Here is a 17693-nt window from a genome sequence, read left to right as displayed (position 1 = left end):
TGTAATTTTATCTCGTCTCCGGCTCGCTTTCATTAAAGAAATGGCTTGCATTTTGCGCTATAGCAAACACTCATTCCATGGAGGCTGCAAACGGTGAGGGGTGACTGGCAAAGTGTGTGTTCTGCTCCCAGATGCCTCATTTGCTCCTTTGTTGTACATTGACAAAGTGGATATTAACACCAATATAGCAATGGCTGCTATTTCTTACCCTTAATGTTCACTTGTATAAACATCACCTCTTGTATTTTTTGGGGAGGGGATGGGGGTTATAGTCTATTAATCAGATGCAGGCCTATAGGCCTCCGTTTGAGATTACATTGCAATGGCTGAAACCTTTGACATCACCACACGTTTGTACTTGGTAAATGAATCTCTGATCTTTGTTTACTTCTCGGTCTCATGTCCTCTTGCTCAAAAGATGGAGCAGATTACGCTTGGCTTGTTCTCTGGCAGACGTGAGCTGAGTGAATTAACGCCGGGGTTACATGATCGGTAGCGCCGACGTGACGTAACGCTGATTGATGAAGGAGGCGCCAGCCCCTCATAAGCCAACGTGTGCGGCGCGATGCGAGAGGGGAGTTCTTATCGGTACCTTTCGTCACACTATATAAGCAGGGCGTCCGACACCGTCAGCCGAGGTGGGGTGCAGCGATGACTACAGAGGTGCAGAAGAAGAAGGGCGCGGAGGCTCTCACCATGCCTTCAGAAGCCCGAGGCAAACTCAAGCCTCAGGAAACCATACCTCCGCCGCCCAACCCACAGAACCCGAACAAGGGCCCAGAGATTCCCAAGTCGCCCGTGGGGCTGCTGAGGAAGAGAGGGCAGGAGGCACTGCCAAAGATGCAGCCCTCCATGATGATGTTCTCCAGCAAGTACTGGGCGCGCCGTGGACTGTCCCTGGACTCGGCCATGTTCGACCAGCAGCACCTCGGAAGCAACATGGTAAGCATGACGGTGGGCGTCGACACGCAGGTCCTGTGGAGATTTGCATATTTCGCATATTCCAAATGAGACACGCAGTAACCTGTCAGATCCTGCACACACAGTAAAGCAGAGAGGAAACGTAGAATAGTGAAATGGACGTTCCAGAGCACTTTTCCAGTTTTCTTGCAATTGAAGGAAGGAGTTACATTATTTACAAACTTCTCCATTATAGTGTTAATTGCACTATGCAGCTGTTTGCTTCTGTAAAGCTGTCTGGCAAATGCAGTTAGGTGTAATGGCTTAATAGCCAGAATTATGGTCTGAGTTCACAGACGTTTTAAAATAAAAATCTTAATCATTTATGTCCTTGCCTTGTATCACTTTATGCAGCTTCGTAGGACATCCTTTAGTCGAATAGACGAGAAACCAGATAAAGAAGGTACCAACTCCATGCATGATTTGGGAAAAACCGCCGTGATTTTCTCTTTGAAGAATGAGGTGGGCTGTCTGGTGAAGGCCCTGCGTATCTTCCAGGTTAGTGGCCACCTCTGCTCTCTGGAAAAGCCTGTCAATTGGAAATAACAATGAAAATGTGTGTAATAATAATTAAGTCCATTATTAAATTAGACATAAGAGCAAACTATCTTTTAAAATAATGTTAGTAAGTGTTTTGGTATAATTTTATTTCTGCTACTGTAGGAAAAACATGTGAACTTGGCCCACATCGAGTCACGCCGATCAAAGCGAGTCACCACAGAGGTGGAGATCTATGCGGAGTGCAGCTGCACTAAGAAGGAGTTCAATGAACTGGTGCAACACCTAAAGGACAATGTCAACATCATCTCCTATAACACTCCTCAGCATGTGTGGTCTGCAGAGACCGGTGAGCCTGTCACACACCAGCAAGCACACAAACACGTTTACGTCATAGCTTGAAAAACAAAATCATGGAGAAATACAAATGGATATTCTTAGATATTGCTTTGTAAGCAGATAATGCATTTCCTGTACTCATAATTGGCTATAATTAAACGGACCTTAACAATACTGCAGTGAATATTTGTTACAACAATACTGCTTCTCCTGGCTTTTTATTCTAGACTGGACTGTGTTTGGGTTTTTATTGTTTACTATTTGGACTGTGTATGTTTATTTATTGTAGACTGGAGTGTGTGTGTTTTTACTGTAGACTCTTTGGACTGTGTGTGTGTTTGTATTGTAGACTGGACTTTGTGTGTGTTTTTATTGTAGACTGGACTGTGTGTGTGTTTTTTATTGTAGACTGTTTGGACTGTGTGTGTGTTTTGGGTGGGTTCCCAGATGGGGAGGGGGTACCCTGGTTCCCCCAGAAGATCTCAGAGCTGGACCAGTGTTCTCACAGAGTGCTTATGTACGGCTCGGAGCTAGACGCCGACCATCCGGTTGCTAAACTTTTGTAGTTTATCTAAATAATTTGATTTTATTATAGTAATATACAACATTGGAAACTGAATATTTGATGTCTTTGCAGGGTTTTAAAGACAACGTTTATCGACAGAGGAGGAAATACTTTGTGGAAGTTGCAATGAACTACAAATTGTTAGTAACTGAAGCCATTTATTCTTAAATTACTGTCATACCTTTGTAATACTTATGTTGTGGGCAAAGCTAGCAATGCAGGGAAGGTTTTCTGACAGGCTTGATCTAAAGACAGTCGGGTTGAAATGCTCTTCACACAGAGTTTACATCTAACCTAACGCATGCGCTTAGCTAATTCCTTTTCTGTAACAGTGGGCAACCCATCCCACGTGTCGAGTACACACCAGAGGAGGTGAAAACCTGGGGGGTGGTGTTTCGGGAGCTGACTAAATTGTACCCTACCCACGCCTGCCGCGAGTACCTGAAGAATCTTCCCTTGCTCACAAAGCATTGTGGGTATCGAGAGGACAATATCCCTCAGCTAGAGGATGTGTCTATCTTCCTAAGGGGTAAATGGTTTCATACACAAGTTTGTGTTAAAGCAGTAGCGCAGTACAGCCACATTAAAAAAAAATTATATATAAATTGTATATATTTCAAAGGCGAATCCAGGTGAGTAACTAAGGGAGTAACTGTTCTCTTTGCTTGCCCAGCTGATGAACGACTTCTGTCCAAAACATCCTGTTTTTCCTGAAATGTCCTGATGCTATGTTGGCATAATGGGCTCACATCCTGTCAGTTACTTTTTACCATCCAGTTTTGATTTGATAATCTCACAGTACTGCGAACTAAGTTGGTTATAGGCTCATCATCATTGTTTTTTAGTTAAACATAAAGTTGGTCAGTGACTTCAGGAAATACTTATAATATGTATGATAAATAATAACCACATATTATACACATTATACCATGATAACGACAACAATAATAGTCATATTAACCATAGCTTCACTGTAGATTATATATATTGTTTGGGATGTTCTTTAACATGGAGTTTGACTGTAAGTATTTAACCCTGGCGTATGCAGAGAGGTCAGGGTTCACGGTGCGACCTGTGGCAGGATACCTGTCCCCACGAGACTTCCTAGCTGGTCTGGCATATCGAGTGTTTAACTGCACCCAGTATGTGCGTCACAGTACTGACCCACTATACACACCAGAGCCGTGAGTACCCCTTCGGAATCTCAACCGCATCCTCACTCAGCGTTTCATACATTAAGGGCTGGTATTTTCTATAATATCAACGATTTTTCATGTACAGTCCCATTTTCCCATATAAAGTGTTCGCCCGTGTATGAGCTGTAAAGTGTGTGACGTCATTGACACTGGCTCTCAGGGATACGTGTCACGAGCTCCTGGGACATGTGCCCCTCCTGGCAGACCCCAAGTTCGCTCAGTTCTCGCAGGAGATTGGCCTGGCCTCTCTGGGAGCTTCAGATGAAGATGTACAGAAGCTGGCTACAGTAAGTGCCACCAAAACCACACGTTCCCAGGGGGTGGATGTCGCAATGAAGTACACAGAGTTTCCAGAGAAACAGTACGTTTCTGACAGAGGTCCCTCAGCAGCTGTGCTGAGAGAAGCTCTTTGCTTAGATTAAGGGCCTCTGTCCAAAATATAGTTTCTCCCGAAACCTTGTGCAATACACCATCTTCACCACTGTACACATTTACATTTACGGCATTTAGCAGACGCTTTTATCCAGAGCGACTTACAAAAGTGCTTTGTCATTTACTCATAGAATACATCCTAGTACAGTAGGTTAGAGATACTGTACACTAGAGTTTTCTGTATGAGTGTGTGTGTGTGTCACGTGCCTTATGCGTCACATTCATTTGATCTCTTTACTCTGGTTAGTGCTATTTCTTTACCATCGAGTTTGGCTTGTGTAAACAAGACGGCCAGCTGAGAGTGTACGGAGCAGGACTTCTGTCTTCCATCGGAGAACTGCGGGTAGGGAGCCCTTCATCTCACCACAACCAAAGTGGAAGGTTTTACTTTTGCTGTGTTCTCGTTTCCTCCTGTTTGGGTAACTAGCCCTGTGAATCCACAGCACGCCTTATCGGACAAAGCGTTTGTGAAGCCGTTTGACCCGAGAACAACATGCTATCAGGAGTGCCTCATCACCACTTTCCAAGATGTTTATTTTGTCTCTGAGAGTTTTGAAGAGGCCAAAGAAAAGATGAGGTAAAATATTACTGGCTGTCATTTTGTAAATGTCCTCTATGATCATATTTTCCTGTAAACTAACATTTATAATTCACAAATGTATACATTTCTATTATTCTTATTCTCACTCATATTTATATAACGCATATACATTTATATTACATTATAAAGATTATATGTTTGATTTAAAGAGACACGAACAGAAAATGGAATGATGTGATTTCCCTCTACAGGGAATTTGCCAAAACGATCAAGAGGCCCTTCTCCGTTTATTATAATCCCTACACTCAGAGCATTGACCTACTAAAGGACACTAGGAGCATCGAGAATGTGGTACACGACCTCCGCAGTGACCTCAACACGGTCTGTGATGCCTTGGGGAAAATGAACAAGTACCTTGGTATCTAGAACCATTCAGATATCTAGAACCATTCAGAATTAGTCTAACCACACATATACAGCTCCAATGGATTTTGACTAAAGCGCTTTCACATCTGTCGTGAACCGAAAACATGAAGTAAGCGGGTGGCTCGTGGTGTACGTAACAGTGCCGCCTGCGCACAAGCCCAGTCCCAGTTTGGCGTAATGGTCTGGCACTCTCTTGCATTTTCCAGGCTGTTCTCGTTACAGAGACTGCAGGCTGCATGTCTGCATCCATCTGTGATTGCTGATAGTGTAGTATTCCATAATCCGTTTGCCTCCAGTTGCTGAAATATCCTGACCATTATATCCAACTTCATTATGACCTGGAAAACAGGAAGTCTGGATGGGATGAATCCAGATGGTAAGGCAGACATACTACTCACTCTGGTCCAGACCGTTCACTGCACATATGGGTTCACACACCATCTACTGATCTACGGCCTTCAACGGTACGAAGGATATGTAATCGTACTGATATATTCACATTCGTTCATACAGAAATGCCACACATTTTCTTAATACATAAACATGTATTGAATTTATTTATTATATGTTGTTAAGCAGAGGACTGTGGGAGTTTTTCAATATTCAGTTCATATACCATGAAGGGGCCAAAACACCTTTGTGTGCCTGCATTTGCTGATGACTTGTTACGTTTGCTATACAGCAACTAAAATTGAATAAGCATTTGATTTATACCTTACGTTTTTGTAGCTGGGAGATTGCTACTGTTTACACATACCACATAAATTATTCATAACTTCAAAATCAATGTAAACCACCAAGAAACAGAGTGAACCTTTACAGTTTTGTTGTATGGATAGTGCTCAGAGGTGCTCGCTTCAGTCATGGCATATACAAGTATATATACTCCTGGTCAATAAAGTATTATATTTTAACTGTTTTAAATGTACCGTTGTCCAGTAAATTGTAATAGATGCCTAAACGATTTTAGCTTTTTCAGTCTTTTTTGTCAGTGAATGGAGTACTTTCATATTAAGTTGGCAGTCATACATTTAAAATTAGTTTACTATGGGCTAAATGTTAATGTTTTATCCCTTGTTAAAAAACAACATTCAACATATATACAGAACTCCATGTCAATAATGAACTTATGAAAAGAAAACTCACAGTTACACAACTCAGTTACAGTTTGAAATACAACAGAATTTCTGGTGTTAAAAGAAGCAGAGTTGTTTGATCAGTGCACTCAGGAAGTAGGCAGGAATATTGTCATGTCCTTGAACATAACAGACAATTTTGTCTTTTTTTTTTAAGCATGTGGAATAAGACTCTCTCTTCACTGGATCTCCTCATCACTCTCGTCACTGTTAAACACTTTCTCCTGTGCCGAAAGGAAAGACAGACTGAAATGTCATAACCGCATAATCCACCAGTCCTACGACATTCACTTCCATGCGTTTCCTTTTTATGCTATTGACCTTACAAAGCATCGACCATTTTAAACGACGTGCGATCCACCCTCCACTGCTTTGCATGCGGCTCTAGCTAACTGGTAGCTTGTTTGCCTGCACCCTGAGTGTGGAGTGGTGTGGTGTGCATGCTTACCCATCCGCCGTGCTGCTGAATCCATGGTGCAAAATACTGGTGCAGGTACTGCGCTCCGTAGCCCATGATTCGGTTCGTGGGCTGCAGGTCAAGAGCGCCCAACCTGCTGGTCATCTCAAAGGTCCAGGCGATCTGAGTTTTCTTGTCGGCCCACTCAGGTTGCCTGCTCTCAGGTGCCACGACACGGACGAAGGCCGAGGCCAGACTCTCAAACGCGCTATATGAAAATGACCTCTCGAGGAAACCTGACAGTTCGCAGTCTTTCAGGATCTGAAGCAGAGTGAGCCACACGGGAGACAGAAAAACGTCCAGCGTTAGCAAACAATAAGGAAAGAAAGCAGTCTGTTGTCTGTTGGTTAATCGCCTACTGGTAGTCACCTTCTGATTCAACTGGTCACCAGACTCTTTCAATAACTCGACAAGCCTCTGGGTGAGATCTGCGTTCAGTAAGGAAGACCAGATAAGTGAACATCCCTTTTGCATTGTCCTTTACAATTACTTTCTCAGAAATTTTCCAAAATGAGATAAGTAGTTTTACCGCTACAGTTAAATACCTACCATCAGTATCCGGCACGGCTTCTTTTGGAGTAACAGGTACACTGTCTACAATGTGGGTCAGCTTATCTGCCACGTCCTCAAAGTGATCTGTTTTTTTTTTTTTTTTTAAAGAAAATAATAACAAAGATAATATTCAAAGTGCGTTCGTCATCCAACGGCCTTTAGATGGTCTTTTATTGTTAATGCAACTTACCTGTGTCCAGAGAAGCCAAAGAATACTCCAAGAATCTCTGTCCGTGTCTTGCCGGTCCTCCGCTCCCTGGCGCGCGGTTTGCCCAGTAGCCCTGCAGGATGATATCGGTCCCGGGGTTGGACTTGCACTTTCTTCTGTCGTGATAAACCTCGAGGAGGCGATATTCCGTCTGGAAGGCCTCCATTTCCCCAGCATTAGATGCCAATCTTTGTATAAAACATTATATCTTGAATTTGTCAGGTGAAATGGGCCACGACCAGATAAAATTGCAATCGTGGAAAAATAAGGAGAGATATCACGGAGTCGTCACTAAGTTTTTCAGTAAATTAAACTAAACAGGCTAACTATCTAACTGGATAGAGAGACTATGGGTATTACACTTCCATTTTAAAGTAGGCTACAGCTTTTAAATTACGAAATGTATTAAAGAGAGAGCTTTTGCTTTTAGTAGGCTAGGTTAAATGCTAACAACTTCCCTGTAACCCAGCCTAAACCTAGTTTCACTTTCAAATAAACGCTAGTTAGACTTATGTGCTCACTTATTGTGTTCACGTTGCATTTTAACATAAAGTTAGAACAGGTCGTGTTTCAAATAGTCAAATGGTAAAATTAAATGGAGTCAAACCACTCACCCTTCAGGCTGTGGATTCAGTCCGAAAACGTTTGTTGAGTAGGCGTGAATGGATGCAGCTGCTCGTTTAGCGTCACCATAACAAACTTCAGCGATATACCTACAGACAGGTGTCACCCTAACAGACTTTAGCGATGTATCTACAGACAGATGCCACCATAATACCAGGCTGATCACCCGCGGTGCAGATCTGATTATGATCTGCTGAACTGAAACTTTGATGGTCAGCTTGCTTCTCTTCAACAGCTCCACCGTCTGTGGCTGGGGTGCATATTTAGCGTGTAATGCTTACAGTTCCACTATCTTCCCCGTACGGCTTTCTGGAGCTGCGGCCTGGCGATATATGTTTAGGTGGCCATAGTGGAAGAGGCTGGGTACACTGAGGGCTACAGACTGTAAGTGTTCTGTGGTCAGAAGTGTCTTTAAGTGGTTCGTCACATGGACATCAACTTTCTGTTTGCCGTTGCCAGAGCTGTCTGTGCATGAAATAAACAGCCGGATCTGGTTTTGGTTTTAAATATAAAATGGTGTAAGTCAGAGCTTTTAACTGTTTAGTTTATTATATCATAAAATAAATGCCCTTTGGCTTTACCAGTAGTAGGATTTTTGTGCTCAGTTAACTTTAACTGCAGCCAATAAGCACACGGGCCTTAAAATAATTTACATTCACGTTCACGATTACGGTGTGAATTGTCCTCTTAAAAAGACTTTACATCAGGCTACACTTTAGATTACACATGCAGGATTTAACAGACTGTATGTGGAGCTGTCTCTGTGCTGGATTAATTTAAGATCTCCGTGCATCTTGAAGCGTTTATTCATGCCTACCCACAGAGATACGACGGAAATGTGGCAGAGTGCTATAGCCGAAGCTCAGCAGATATCTGTCAAAGCAGAACAGTGGAGAATCCATTCCAGTAACTGTTAGCCTGCTCTCTAATTCACAGCCATAATCACCGAGAAACAAGCTGCCAATATTCTTCCGGTTGTATGTCCAATACTGGCCTGCCCCGGTTTGAGCAAGGGGAAGGCTCGGTACCGAGTCAGGTGGATCAACAGCTTGTAGAATTCTGTACAGGTGCTTCTAATATTTCATCATAAATATTGTATGTCTGCCTGTCTGTCTGAGTTAAAATGTAATATTCTGATTTTAGCCAATTAGATCAAGCCCACTGCTTTATGTGAAGTTGCTACCTTTGCCTCGAAACAAACCGTTTGAGGCAACAGAAGAAAAGATAGCAGTATTTCAGCAGTTTTTAATGCTAAAGTATTCTGTTTACCTTATAGTCTATTATTTTTGTCTCACATTATCCTAACTTTATTAGTCCTAATCATAAACAGGTCAATAAAAGTACTAATGTTTAATGTTTAAAATGTTTTGCCAACGCCACCAATGCAATAAGTATACCAATTCATAGAACTAGTGTTGTGACCATTGACAACAAACAAACAACAGTAAGTAATTAGATAAGTTTAATCTTAAAATAAATAATAGTATGTTTTATTTAGTTATTATAGGAATCATTTTAACAGAAATCTGGGTAACTTCAGAGGCCTTGTTTAAATATACAGACTTGCCTCACTGTGTGTCATCTACAATTGATGTCAGCTTTATCAGGGGCAACTATTTAGCAAGTACAAGCAGTGGAGCAAGTCTGGTACTCTGGAACGGTAGCTAATCTGATATTCTGACACTGAAGCAAATCTGATACTCTGGAAGAGGAACAAGTCTGATACTCTGGAAGAGGAACAAGTCTGATACTCTAGAATTGGAGTAAGTCTGATACTCTAGAATTGGAGTAAGTCTGATACTCTAGAATTGGAGGGAGTTTGATATTCTATAACTGGAGGGAGTCTGATACTCTACATGTCCATCTCTGCTGACCACTTGCAGGATCAACCTCTAACCACAAGGCAAATATTAACCTTACAAATATTAACCTTACAAATATTTACATATTTCATAAACTAATGTGCCTGCAACTCATATTGTGTGTTTATTTAGACAATGAGATATTTATACAGCAAACAGGCGATGCTTTGTACAAAGAGAAGGATGTTTGCATAATAAGCATTCCTCTGTGTCATGGCAGATTACTCCAAAAAAGGCAGATGCATACGTACTGTTTATTATACAGTAATATTCTTATTTCTTACAATATTTCAACATAATCAACCTTTACGAATAAGAAGTAATATGCACTGCTTGTCTTTTTCCCTTACCCTTTTATGTAACAGGTAACAGTATGTAATATTTAACTGCATATGCAACAGGTAAGAGTACCTCTTTGACTGCAAGTCTGTCATTCAAGATGTTCTTATTTTGCTATTAACTTGCTTGTGCTGAGTTTTTCTCTAGCTGTTGGTTCTGTTCTCTCTCAGCGCTGTGACTTCATCGTTTCTGTGGCAGAGCAGTTGCCTGGCCCGAGACATGTAAAACATGGGCCCAATACAGACTCCAAACCCGGGCAGAAGACTGAACAGCTGGATGCCACTACAAATCAGAGTGCGTGAGACTTTGTCGCGGGGCAGCCTGGATCCCCAGCAGGAACGGGGCCAGAGCCAGCAACGGCATGTAGGTCACAGTGGAGGGCACCAACACGGCAATGACGACCTTCAGGGCCCTCCCCTTTATAGGACAGTCACTCGTCTCCTCGGTCCTGCCTTCTCCTGGACCTTTTCTGCACAGCACAGACACGATGCCCAGCAGGCACGCCAGCATTAGGAAGAACAGCACGTTTAGTATGAGGGAGAGGGCCAGCGTCATGGCGGGGATGCCGCACATGCAGGCCACCCCACCCAGACTGCAGGTGAGCATCCAGACGAGCGCGGAGGAGACGGCGCGGCACTCCCACCCGCCCAACTGCAGGAAGAGCACGGGGTGTGACGCGGCCATGTAGCGTTCCACGCACTTGCCCGTCAGCAGGAGGGGACAGCTGAAGTAGACGAGGATGTAGAAGGAGTTCGAGGCCCGGCTGAGGAGGCCGGCGCGCTGCCCCATCAGCGTATAGATGTTCAGAGGCAGGCTGAGGCGGAAGAGAAGGTTGAGCCCCAGCAGCTCGGAGGCCGCCGGGGCCCTCCCAGCCTTCAGCATCAGCCAGAGCAGAGCCGCGTTGGCTGAGAGAGCTGTCAGAAGAACCAGGAGCATGACGGAGAACCGCAGAGCCGGAGGTCCGTTCTTGCACTCATTGAGAATCTCGGCTAAAGAGGATCTGTTCTCTATGTACAGAATGTCACTTTGGGAGGAATCCTGGAAGCTTGACATTGCGGTTGTTTGACAGTTTCTGTCATGTGTGCTGTTCCTCATTTTGGATAGTCTGGATGTAGAGAGCAGGTTTGGGTCAGCATTATCATTCAAGTGTGGGACAGGTATTAGGAGACCTGAGTACAAAAACCACTTGGAATCTTTACAATATAAACCTTCTTTCTGCTTAGTCATTTGAAAGCCACACAGGACAAAAGTTAGACAACAGGTTGAGATGTTAATCCATGAATACTGACCTGTTCCAGTGGAATAAACCGCTTGTTCTCTTTGTATCGCCTTTGCTTTTTGTGTGTATGTCTTTCGCTCTCTCCTTATTACATGGTTTCTATGGGAGGTATTTGAATGTTGTCAGTGGACCACTGAAAAAACTTCCATAGCAAATGGTACCCACAGATTCTACCCAAATTACCAGGTGCATAGACTTTCAGAAAGAGCCATGCTCGACTCTCCCAGATCAGGTGGTGTATTTGTAGGAAGGACAACTGTCCCCCAAAGACAGACACCTAAAAGTAATCATTTGTTTTATTTTAGTAGCCTTTGAGTAACAGAAGCAATATGAACAACAATATCACTTTATTAAAAAGCACAAAAAAATACAAAGCTTATTTTCTTATGGATAAGATTTACATAACAAAATTGTGGTCTCAACAAACACCTTTATCTGTTATAATGAGTGAATCTTGAAAAATTAATTCCATGTCCCACCACTTTTGAGACTAAGAATGTAAATCCTGAAATGTCTATATCCTCAAATGTATTTACAGTTTTGCTGTATTTTAATGTACTCAGTTTATAGCTAAAATATATTGCATTTAAACATTCAATCAGACCTGGCTGTCTGCATTTAAATATTTAATCAAGAAACAAACAAACATTAAGCAGGTGCCCCCCATAAATGGTGTATATGTACAGTATTTATTTGGAATTGTAACTAATTTCAATAGTAAAGAATTTGAATCAGTTGTACTGTAAAACCAAAACCACAAAGTGCTTCTCCTGGTCACAATGACATTTCAATTTCCATGCCTAGTTGGGCAGGAAAATGTCTCCATTGCTTTTGTGAAGAAATAAACACCGTTTCCATGGCCACATCCAGCATGGGCTGTCCTTGGGAAGATTTATTCATGATGTCATCATTGTCAGCCTATGGGAGAGGGACTGATGGATGGGGTGGAGCTTTGGTGCTGGAAGGACTAGAGATGTGCAAGTACACTGGTGTAGGAGGACTGCCCTGGAGGTTCGGTGCTGTCTGGACCCTCTGGAGCACGAGGTTGGGATAGAGCTGGCTGTCAGCATGATAAACACCAGGGTGAGTGCTCCTCAGAAGGCTCTCCTGACTCCTGTGGTTAGAGAAAATGGAGAGGGAATAACTCGTTTCCAAACCAGGAATGTTTTTATAGCTGTATAAAACAACAACAAGTGAGAGTGCTTTTAGAGTGCTCAGGTGAGGTGTTTCTGCAGGAAACAACCACCTCATCTCTCGTACCCTCGGTTTTCACAGCCTCTGATGACTCCAGAGTAGAGCGGGCTCCCGTGGGGGGCAGGCCGCTCAAAGCGCTGGGATAGGTTGAAGATTTTGGGGGGTGGGAAAGCTTCCCAGTCCAGTTCTTCTCTCACTAACCAGGATGGACTCCTCCGAGACCCAGAACGGTGCTTTTCCCTTCTCCTGGGCATCCAGAAACACAGCGGAGATTCAGAGTTCCGATGCTGAGAACAGGTGCATCCTTACATGCAGGTCAGACTACTGCAAGTCTCTCTTCTACGGTTTAAAACCTTCAAAAACTCTTCATCCTCTCCTGTATATAGAAAATTCTGTAGCCAGAGTCCTAGTACCCACTAAGAAACCTGCCCACATTACTTCCATTCTTTAACACTTACTCTGGTTATCAGTTACAGAGCATATGCAAAATAAAATCCTTCTGTACTCCTTCAAAGTCCTGCATGGCTTTGCACCCACCTATCTTTCTGAACTACAACTCCTATGTGTCCCTGCTCACAAACTCTAGTCCTCTGATTCTGGTCTGCTAGTTGGCCACTATAGGTAGTAGGTCTTTAGTGTTGGATATGTGAAAGGCGCCATATAAGACCATACAGTTCGACCTGTCAGACTGTCTCCTGATCCGAGGACCCCCCTTGGTGTCCACTGTGCCCCCTGACCTGCTCCTGCCCGTCCGATGTTTCTGCTTTTGCTTGCTGAGATGCTCCTGGATGCAGCACACGGTGAAGGACACAGCCATGACTAGGATGACCATTCCACTGATTAGGGACACCAGCAGGGCCATGCGCAGACCCTGGGCGTCTGGCTTTGGGATACCTAAGAGACACATCAAGTGGACAGGTTAGTCTTTTAAATTTTTTACGTTTAGCATTTTTTTAATCTCCCACTGAGCAGAGTAGCATGTAATTTCTCAAGTCCCAGACAGCAGTGAAACTCCACGGATTCACTGCTGACGGTAATGGACTGTCTCACTCTCACAGACGGGTAGGTAGTTGCTCCATCGCGGCACACCGGCATGCAGGACGCAGGCGATCTTCTCACTGCCCACCAGCTGGTAGCCCTCCCTACACCAGAACACCAGGATGGAGCCTAAAGACACCCCTGTACCCTGCTCCACATAGTACGATCCTCTCCGTGGGGGAAGCAGAGACACACAGCTCAAGCTGTCTACGGACATAAAGACAGAGGTACAGACAGATACAATACAGGGACCCAGAAGACATAGAGAGATTTAGTGAATTTAAGCGATTTAGTTCATTTAAATGAATTAATCACATGATCAGTGTGATGCTAATAAATAACTACGGCTAAATAGTTTTTGTTCTTTTTGTTACTTTGTGAAGATTTGGTTGGTTTTTTAATTGAGCGACATACATTTCCTTGCTTCCGAAAGTAATCTATATTTCATTCTTGAGGAAATGAACTGAAAAAGTGTCTACATCTGGCTAGCTACAGCTTTTTGTGTGTGTGTGTGTGTATGTGTGTGTGTGTGTGTGTGTGTGTGTAAACATTTTGAGTCATGTGACACAGAAGCCCATGTTGCAAATAACATTACTCTGGGACTCTTCTCACACCATTTGTTTGGATCGGCTACCAAGGGAAAACGTTCGAACTGTGTATGTTGCCTGTGGTTAGCCAAGATATGTTTCAGTCTTGCTGCAGGAAATATTCATTCGTGTGCCTGGAATTGTTCCATTTCGACCACCATTCTACTATATCCGTTACAGTGATCGGGGATTGTTTATGGGTCTGTTTGTATTAAACTGTCATAATTAATCTGTTTGTATTTTACTTGCTAGAAAGAATTACTGATATATGTATATTTGAAGCAGCCTCTCTTTACCCCAAACAGCAGGTGCTGGTTTCATTTTGCTGGTTCTCCAGACATGACCAGTCAACGATAGCCTTTGGACACTGAGGTTATTCCTTGCCCTGGCTGAATGACCTTGGACTTGGGTGAAAACTTTGTCAGCACCTGTTACTGTTGCGGATACACCTACTCTGCTCTTTTCATTCTTGCAGCTTGCTGCTCTGTTTCTGCCTCTCAGCAAGAAAGGGGCCCACTCTGGGAATACCTGCTTAAATAAACATGAGGAGCTTCATCAAATATTTAGCTGCCCCACCGGGAGCCCCAGTTATAAACCTACAGTCTACGAACACTTTCACACCATGCAGGACATTGTGCCACAGTGCTTTGTGTTTCTAGTGCCTGCACTAGAATGTGTGCATGTGTGTTTCTTCTACAGGAATGCCAATAGAAGAGTCCACATGATAGCAAGATAAAGTGTTTCAAATATCTCAAAATTTCCACACTAACAAACATTTAACTGCATTTTATTTTGAAAACAAACTGTTCAACTCACCAAAATGCTTGGTTCTTTCTGCAAATCATAATCATAAAAAGTGTTTTTGTAAATGACAAATGTTACCACATATTAGGAGCCATGGAGATGTATGATACATTTTTTGATCACCAGTTGATGACACAAAAGAGTTTAGTGTCAGTCATGTTGATGATAATGCGAAAGGGTTTCAGCTAGTAAAAAATCAATGTATAAAGGTCACTAGCACACATTACTAAAATGATTGAAGCCATGATCAGTTACTGCATGCAAACCTCTGCATTAAAAAGGCAGCAGTCAATGATAAAGAATAAACCATACTTAAAAGTGTTTGTACACATGTTCGTTGACATAATGGGCATTATTATTTAGGTCCACAATGGAAAATAAAATATTTGCTTATTACAAATCTCAAATTGTGGCTTCAATAAAGAACTCAAATAAATGGTTTGACAATTTAACTTGACATTCATGTGAAAAAAAGACATGATATAGGATTAATGAAGGTACACATATGACCTGTCAGAGGTGACATGTCATTCTCTCTCACCTGTCTCATTGCTGCTAGGCAGCTCAGTGGGCATGGCTTGCTCCTCTGTGGGCGGAGTTAAGGTGGTCATGAGCAAAATGGGGTTCACTGACGTGCTGTGGGCAGGGGGAGCCCCCGCACTTAGCCCCCACACGGCCAAAACCCACGGCCATGCTGATCTCATCCCCACAGGTCCTGAGGGGATGCCTCACCAAGCCTCAAATGGCGGTCGTCTTCTCTCGCAGTTCCAGCAGTCTGTCTATGTGTGTCTGAGCATTGTTCCGTTATCGTCCAGGTAGGTGCCGTGAGATGAGGTCACGCACTGTTCCTTTTGGTTCTTAAAGGCTGAAGTCCCTGGTGTTCACAAGGAGGTCCAGCTGTGCGCCCACAGCCCTGGAGAACGGTAGCTCGTCATGCTGTGGGCTGCTGTGTGGAGGGTGTGTTCCTGTGTCTGGAACTCCAGCACTGCGTGTGCGTCTCCTGCGTCTCGCTGCCCGTGCGTCTCGCTGCCCGTGCGTCTCGCTTCCCGTGCGTCTCGCTGCCCGTGCGTCTCTTGCGTCTCGCTGCCCGTGTGTCTCCTGCGTCTCCAGCACTGCCTGCGCTTCTCCCGCGTCTCACTGCTGATGTCTCCTGCAGCCCAGACAGAACACAGGCAGGGCAGGCTGGGCTCTTACGTAACGGGGGCTGCTTGCGCTGGTGTGATTTCATGCGCTCCCAAATCCCTCCGATTTTATGCCTGCAGTCCCTTGCTCTGCTCCCCCATTCCTCACAAGGGAGAGGGTCCGGAGGGCGGGTGGTGATGTGTGTGCAAGAGAGTGTGTGCGCATGGGGTTGTGTGTGTGTGCAAGAGAGTGTGTGCGCGTGGGGGATGTGTGTGTGTATATGAGAGGGAGAGAGAAGCAAGAAGAGACAGCAGGATGCGTGTGTGTGTGTGTGTATGTGTGTACGTGTGTATGTGTGCATGTGTGTGTGTGTGCATGTGTGTGCGTGTGTGCATGTGTGTATGTGTGCATGTGTGTGTGTGTGTGTGCACATGTGTATATGTGCATGTGTGTATATGTGCATATGTGTATGTGTGTGCATGTGTGTGTGTGCATGTGTCTGCGTGTGTATGTGTGCATGTGTGTATATGTGCATGTGTGTATATGTGCATGTGTGTGTGTGTATGTATGTTTGCATGTGTGTATGTGTGCACGTGTGTATGTTTGCATGTGTGTATGTGTGCATGTGTGTATATGTGCGTGTGTGTGTGTATGTGTGTGTGTTCTGTCATAACAGATCACTACTCCTGTGTGGATACCTCACAGGACATTAAAACACTGTGTATGCATGTGCTCATGGCAGCAGATTGCTTCTGTGCATGTGGCTTACACAGTGTGCTATGAGCTCAGTTCAGTGGAGTGAGCACATTAGGTTTAAAATAAAAAAATAGACTGTGAGTGAGAGTCTGTGAGCAGTGGGTGGGCAGGCTGCTCTCAAATCCCAGCAACGGTGCCACTATTTTTAAGTCTGTGTTTGCTGCATTTTCTGGCTTCGGTAGGCAGAGATAAACCTTGTGCTTTATGGATCTTTCATGACTCACACCAAACCCATAAGCCAAGCTTGCTCTGTGTGACACAGTCAGCAACCACAGCAACAGCAACAACGACATCAACAACAACAACAATAATAACAACAACAACAGCATCAACAACAGCAGCAGCAGCATCAACAACAACAACAGTGTCAACTACAACAACATCAATACCACCACCACCAACAACAACAACAACAGCATCAAAACAACAACAACATCAACAACAGCGTAATATGTTGTGACATGCTGTCAAAGACTGAAGCAGACCCAGCTGGACTTTTCTGATGGCAGCCACATCTGTACACATGTTTATGGGTTACTACCAGGTCATACCGTGAGGTACTTGGTAACGTCCACCGTGTGTCAGGCCATGCAGTTTTCATTTTAGTCCTTATAAGCAGTCACTGACATTAAAATCTATGTTATGTAATGCTCGTTCTCCTAAAGTACAATAAAGACACTTAGGTCTTGATCCACTATGGCGTTTAAGGATATCTATTACCATTATGACTGTTTTTTTCAGGTATGCCGTCATACGCCTCTGAGGCGCTAACATCAGC

General features: G+C 43.7%; 4 protein-coding genes across 6 annotated transcripts; 1 reads left to right on the top strand and 3 right to left on the bottom strand.

Moving 5' to 3' along the window:
* Window positions 1-651: 651 nt before the first annotated feature.
* tph2 (tryptophan hydroxylase 2 (tryptophan 5-monooxygenase)) lies at window positions 652-5363 on the top strand. The gene is made up of 11 exons (XM_027017987.3): window positions 652-942; window positions 1315-1458; window positions 1624-1807; window positions 2245-2345; window positions 2435-2502; window positions 2695-2891; window positions 3411-3546; window positions 3719-3845; window positions 4238-4333; window positions 4434-4567; window positions 4783-5363. The coding sequence occupies exons 1-11, from the start codon at window positions 652-654 to the stop codon at window positions 4955-4957; spliced, it is 1653 nt and encodes a 550-aa protein (XP_026873788.2). The 3' UTR covers window positions 4958-5363.
* Window positions 5364-5501: 138 nt separating this feature from the next.
* Window positions 5502-8270, bottom strand: si:ch211-218c6.8 (apoptosis facilitator Bcl-2-like protein 14). The gene is made up of 6 exons (XM_035525165.2): window positions 7925-8270; window positions 7293-7498; window positions 7100-7186; window positions 6920-6978; window positions 6542-6811; window positions 5502-6317 (listed from the first exon to the last, which is right to left on the bottom strand). The coding sequence occupies exons 2-6, from the start codon at window positions 7474-7476 to the stop codon at window positions 6273-6275; spliced, it is 645 nt and encodes a 214-aa protein (XP_035381058.1). The 5' UTR covers window positions 7477-7498; window positions 7925-8270; the 3' UTR covers window positions 5502-6272.
* Window positions 8271-10316: 2046 nt separating this feature from the next.
* Window positions 10317-11366, bottom strand: LOC113582283 (uncharacterized). Its single transcript, XM_081716513.1, has one exon. The coding sequence runs from the start codon at window positions 11360-11362 to the stop codon at window positions 10418-10420; it is 945 nt and encodes a 314-aa protein (XP_081572639.1). The 5' UTR covers window positions 11363-11366; the 3' UTR covers window positions 10317-10417.
* Window positions 11367-11744: 378 nt separating this feature from the next.
* si:ch211-242e8.1 (uncharacterized) lies at window positions 11745-17652 on the bottom strand. 3 transcript variants are annotated; one of them, XM_027017983.3, is made up of 6 exons: window positions 15579-17652; window positions 15050-15067; window positions 13659-13853; window positions 13346-13502; window positions 12675-12854; window positions 11745-12528 (listed from the first exon to the last, which is right to left on the bottom strand). In XM_027017983.3, exons 1-6 carry the CDS (start codon window positions 15739-15741, stop codon window positions 12333-12335), a joined length of 909 nt encoding a protein of 302 aa, XP_026873784.2. In that variant the 5' UTR covers window positions 15742-17652; the 3' UTR covers window positions 11745-12332. The 3 variants fall into 3 exon arrangements, with proteins under 3 accessions (XP_026873784.2, XP_081571527.1, XP_026873785.2); XM_081715401.1 differs by having other exon boundaries at window positions 13665-13853; XM_027017984.3 differs by lacking the exon at window positions 15050-15067.
* Window positions 17653-17693: the final 41 nt, after the last annotated feature.

This window comes from Electrophorus electricus, chromosome 6, assembly GCF_041902795.1.
Source record: "Electrophorus electricus isolate QZ-2024a chromosome 6, ASM4190279v1, whole genome shotgun sequence".
Classification (NCBI taxonomy): domain Eukaryota; kingdom Metazoa; phylum Chordata; class Actinopteri; order Gymnotiformes; family Gymnotidae; genus Electrophorus; species Electrophorus electricus.
This window is presented reverse-complemented; position numbering and strand designations above follow the sequence as displayed.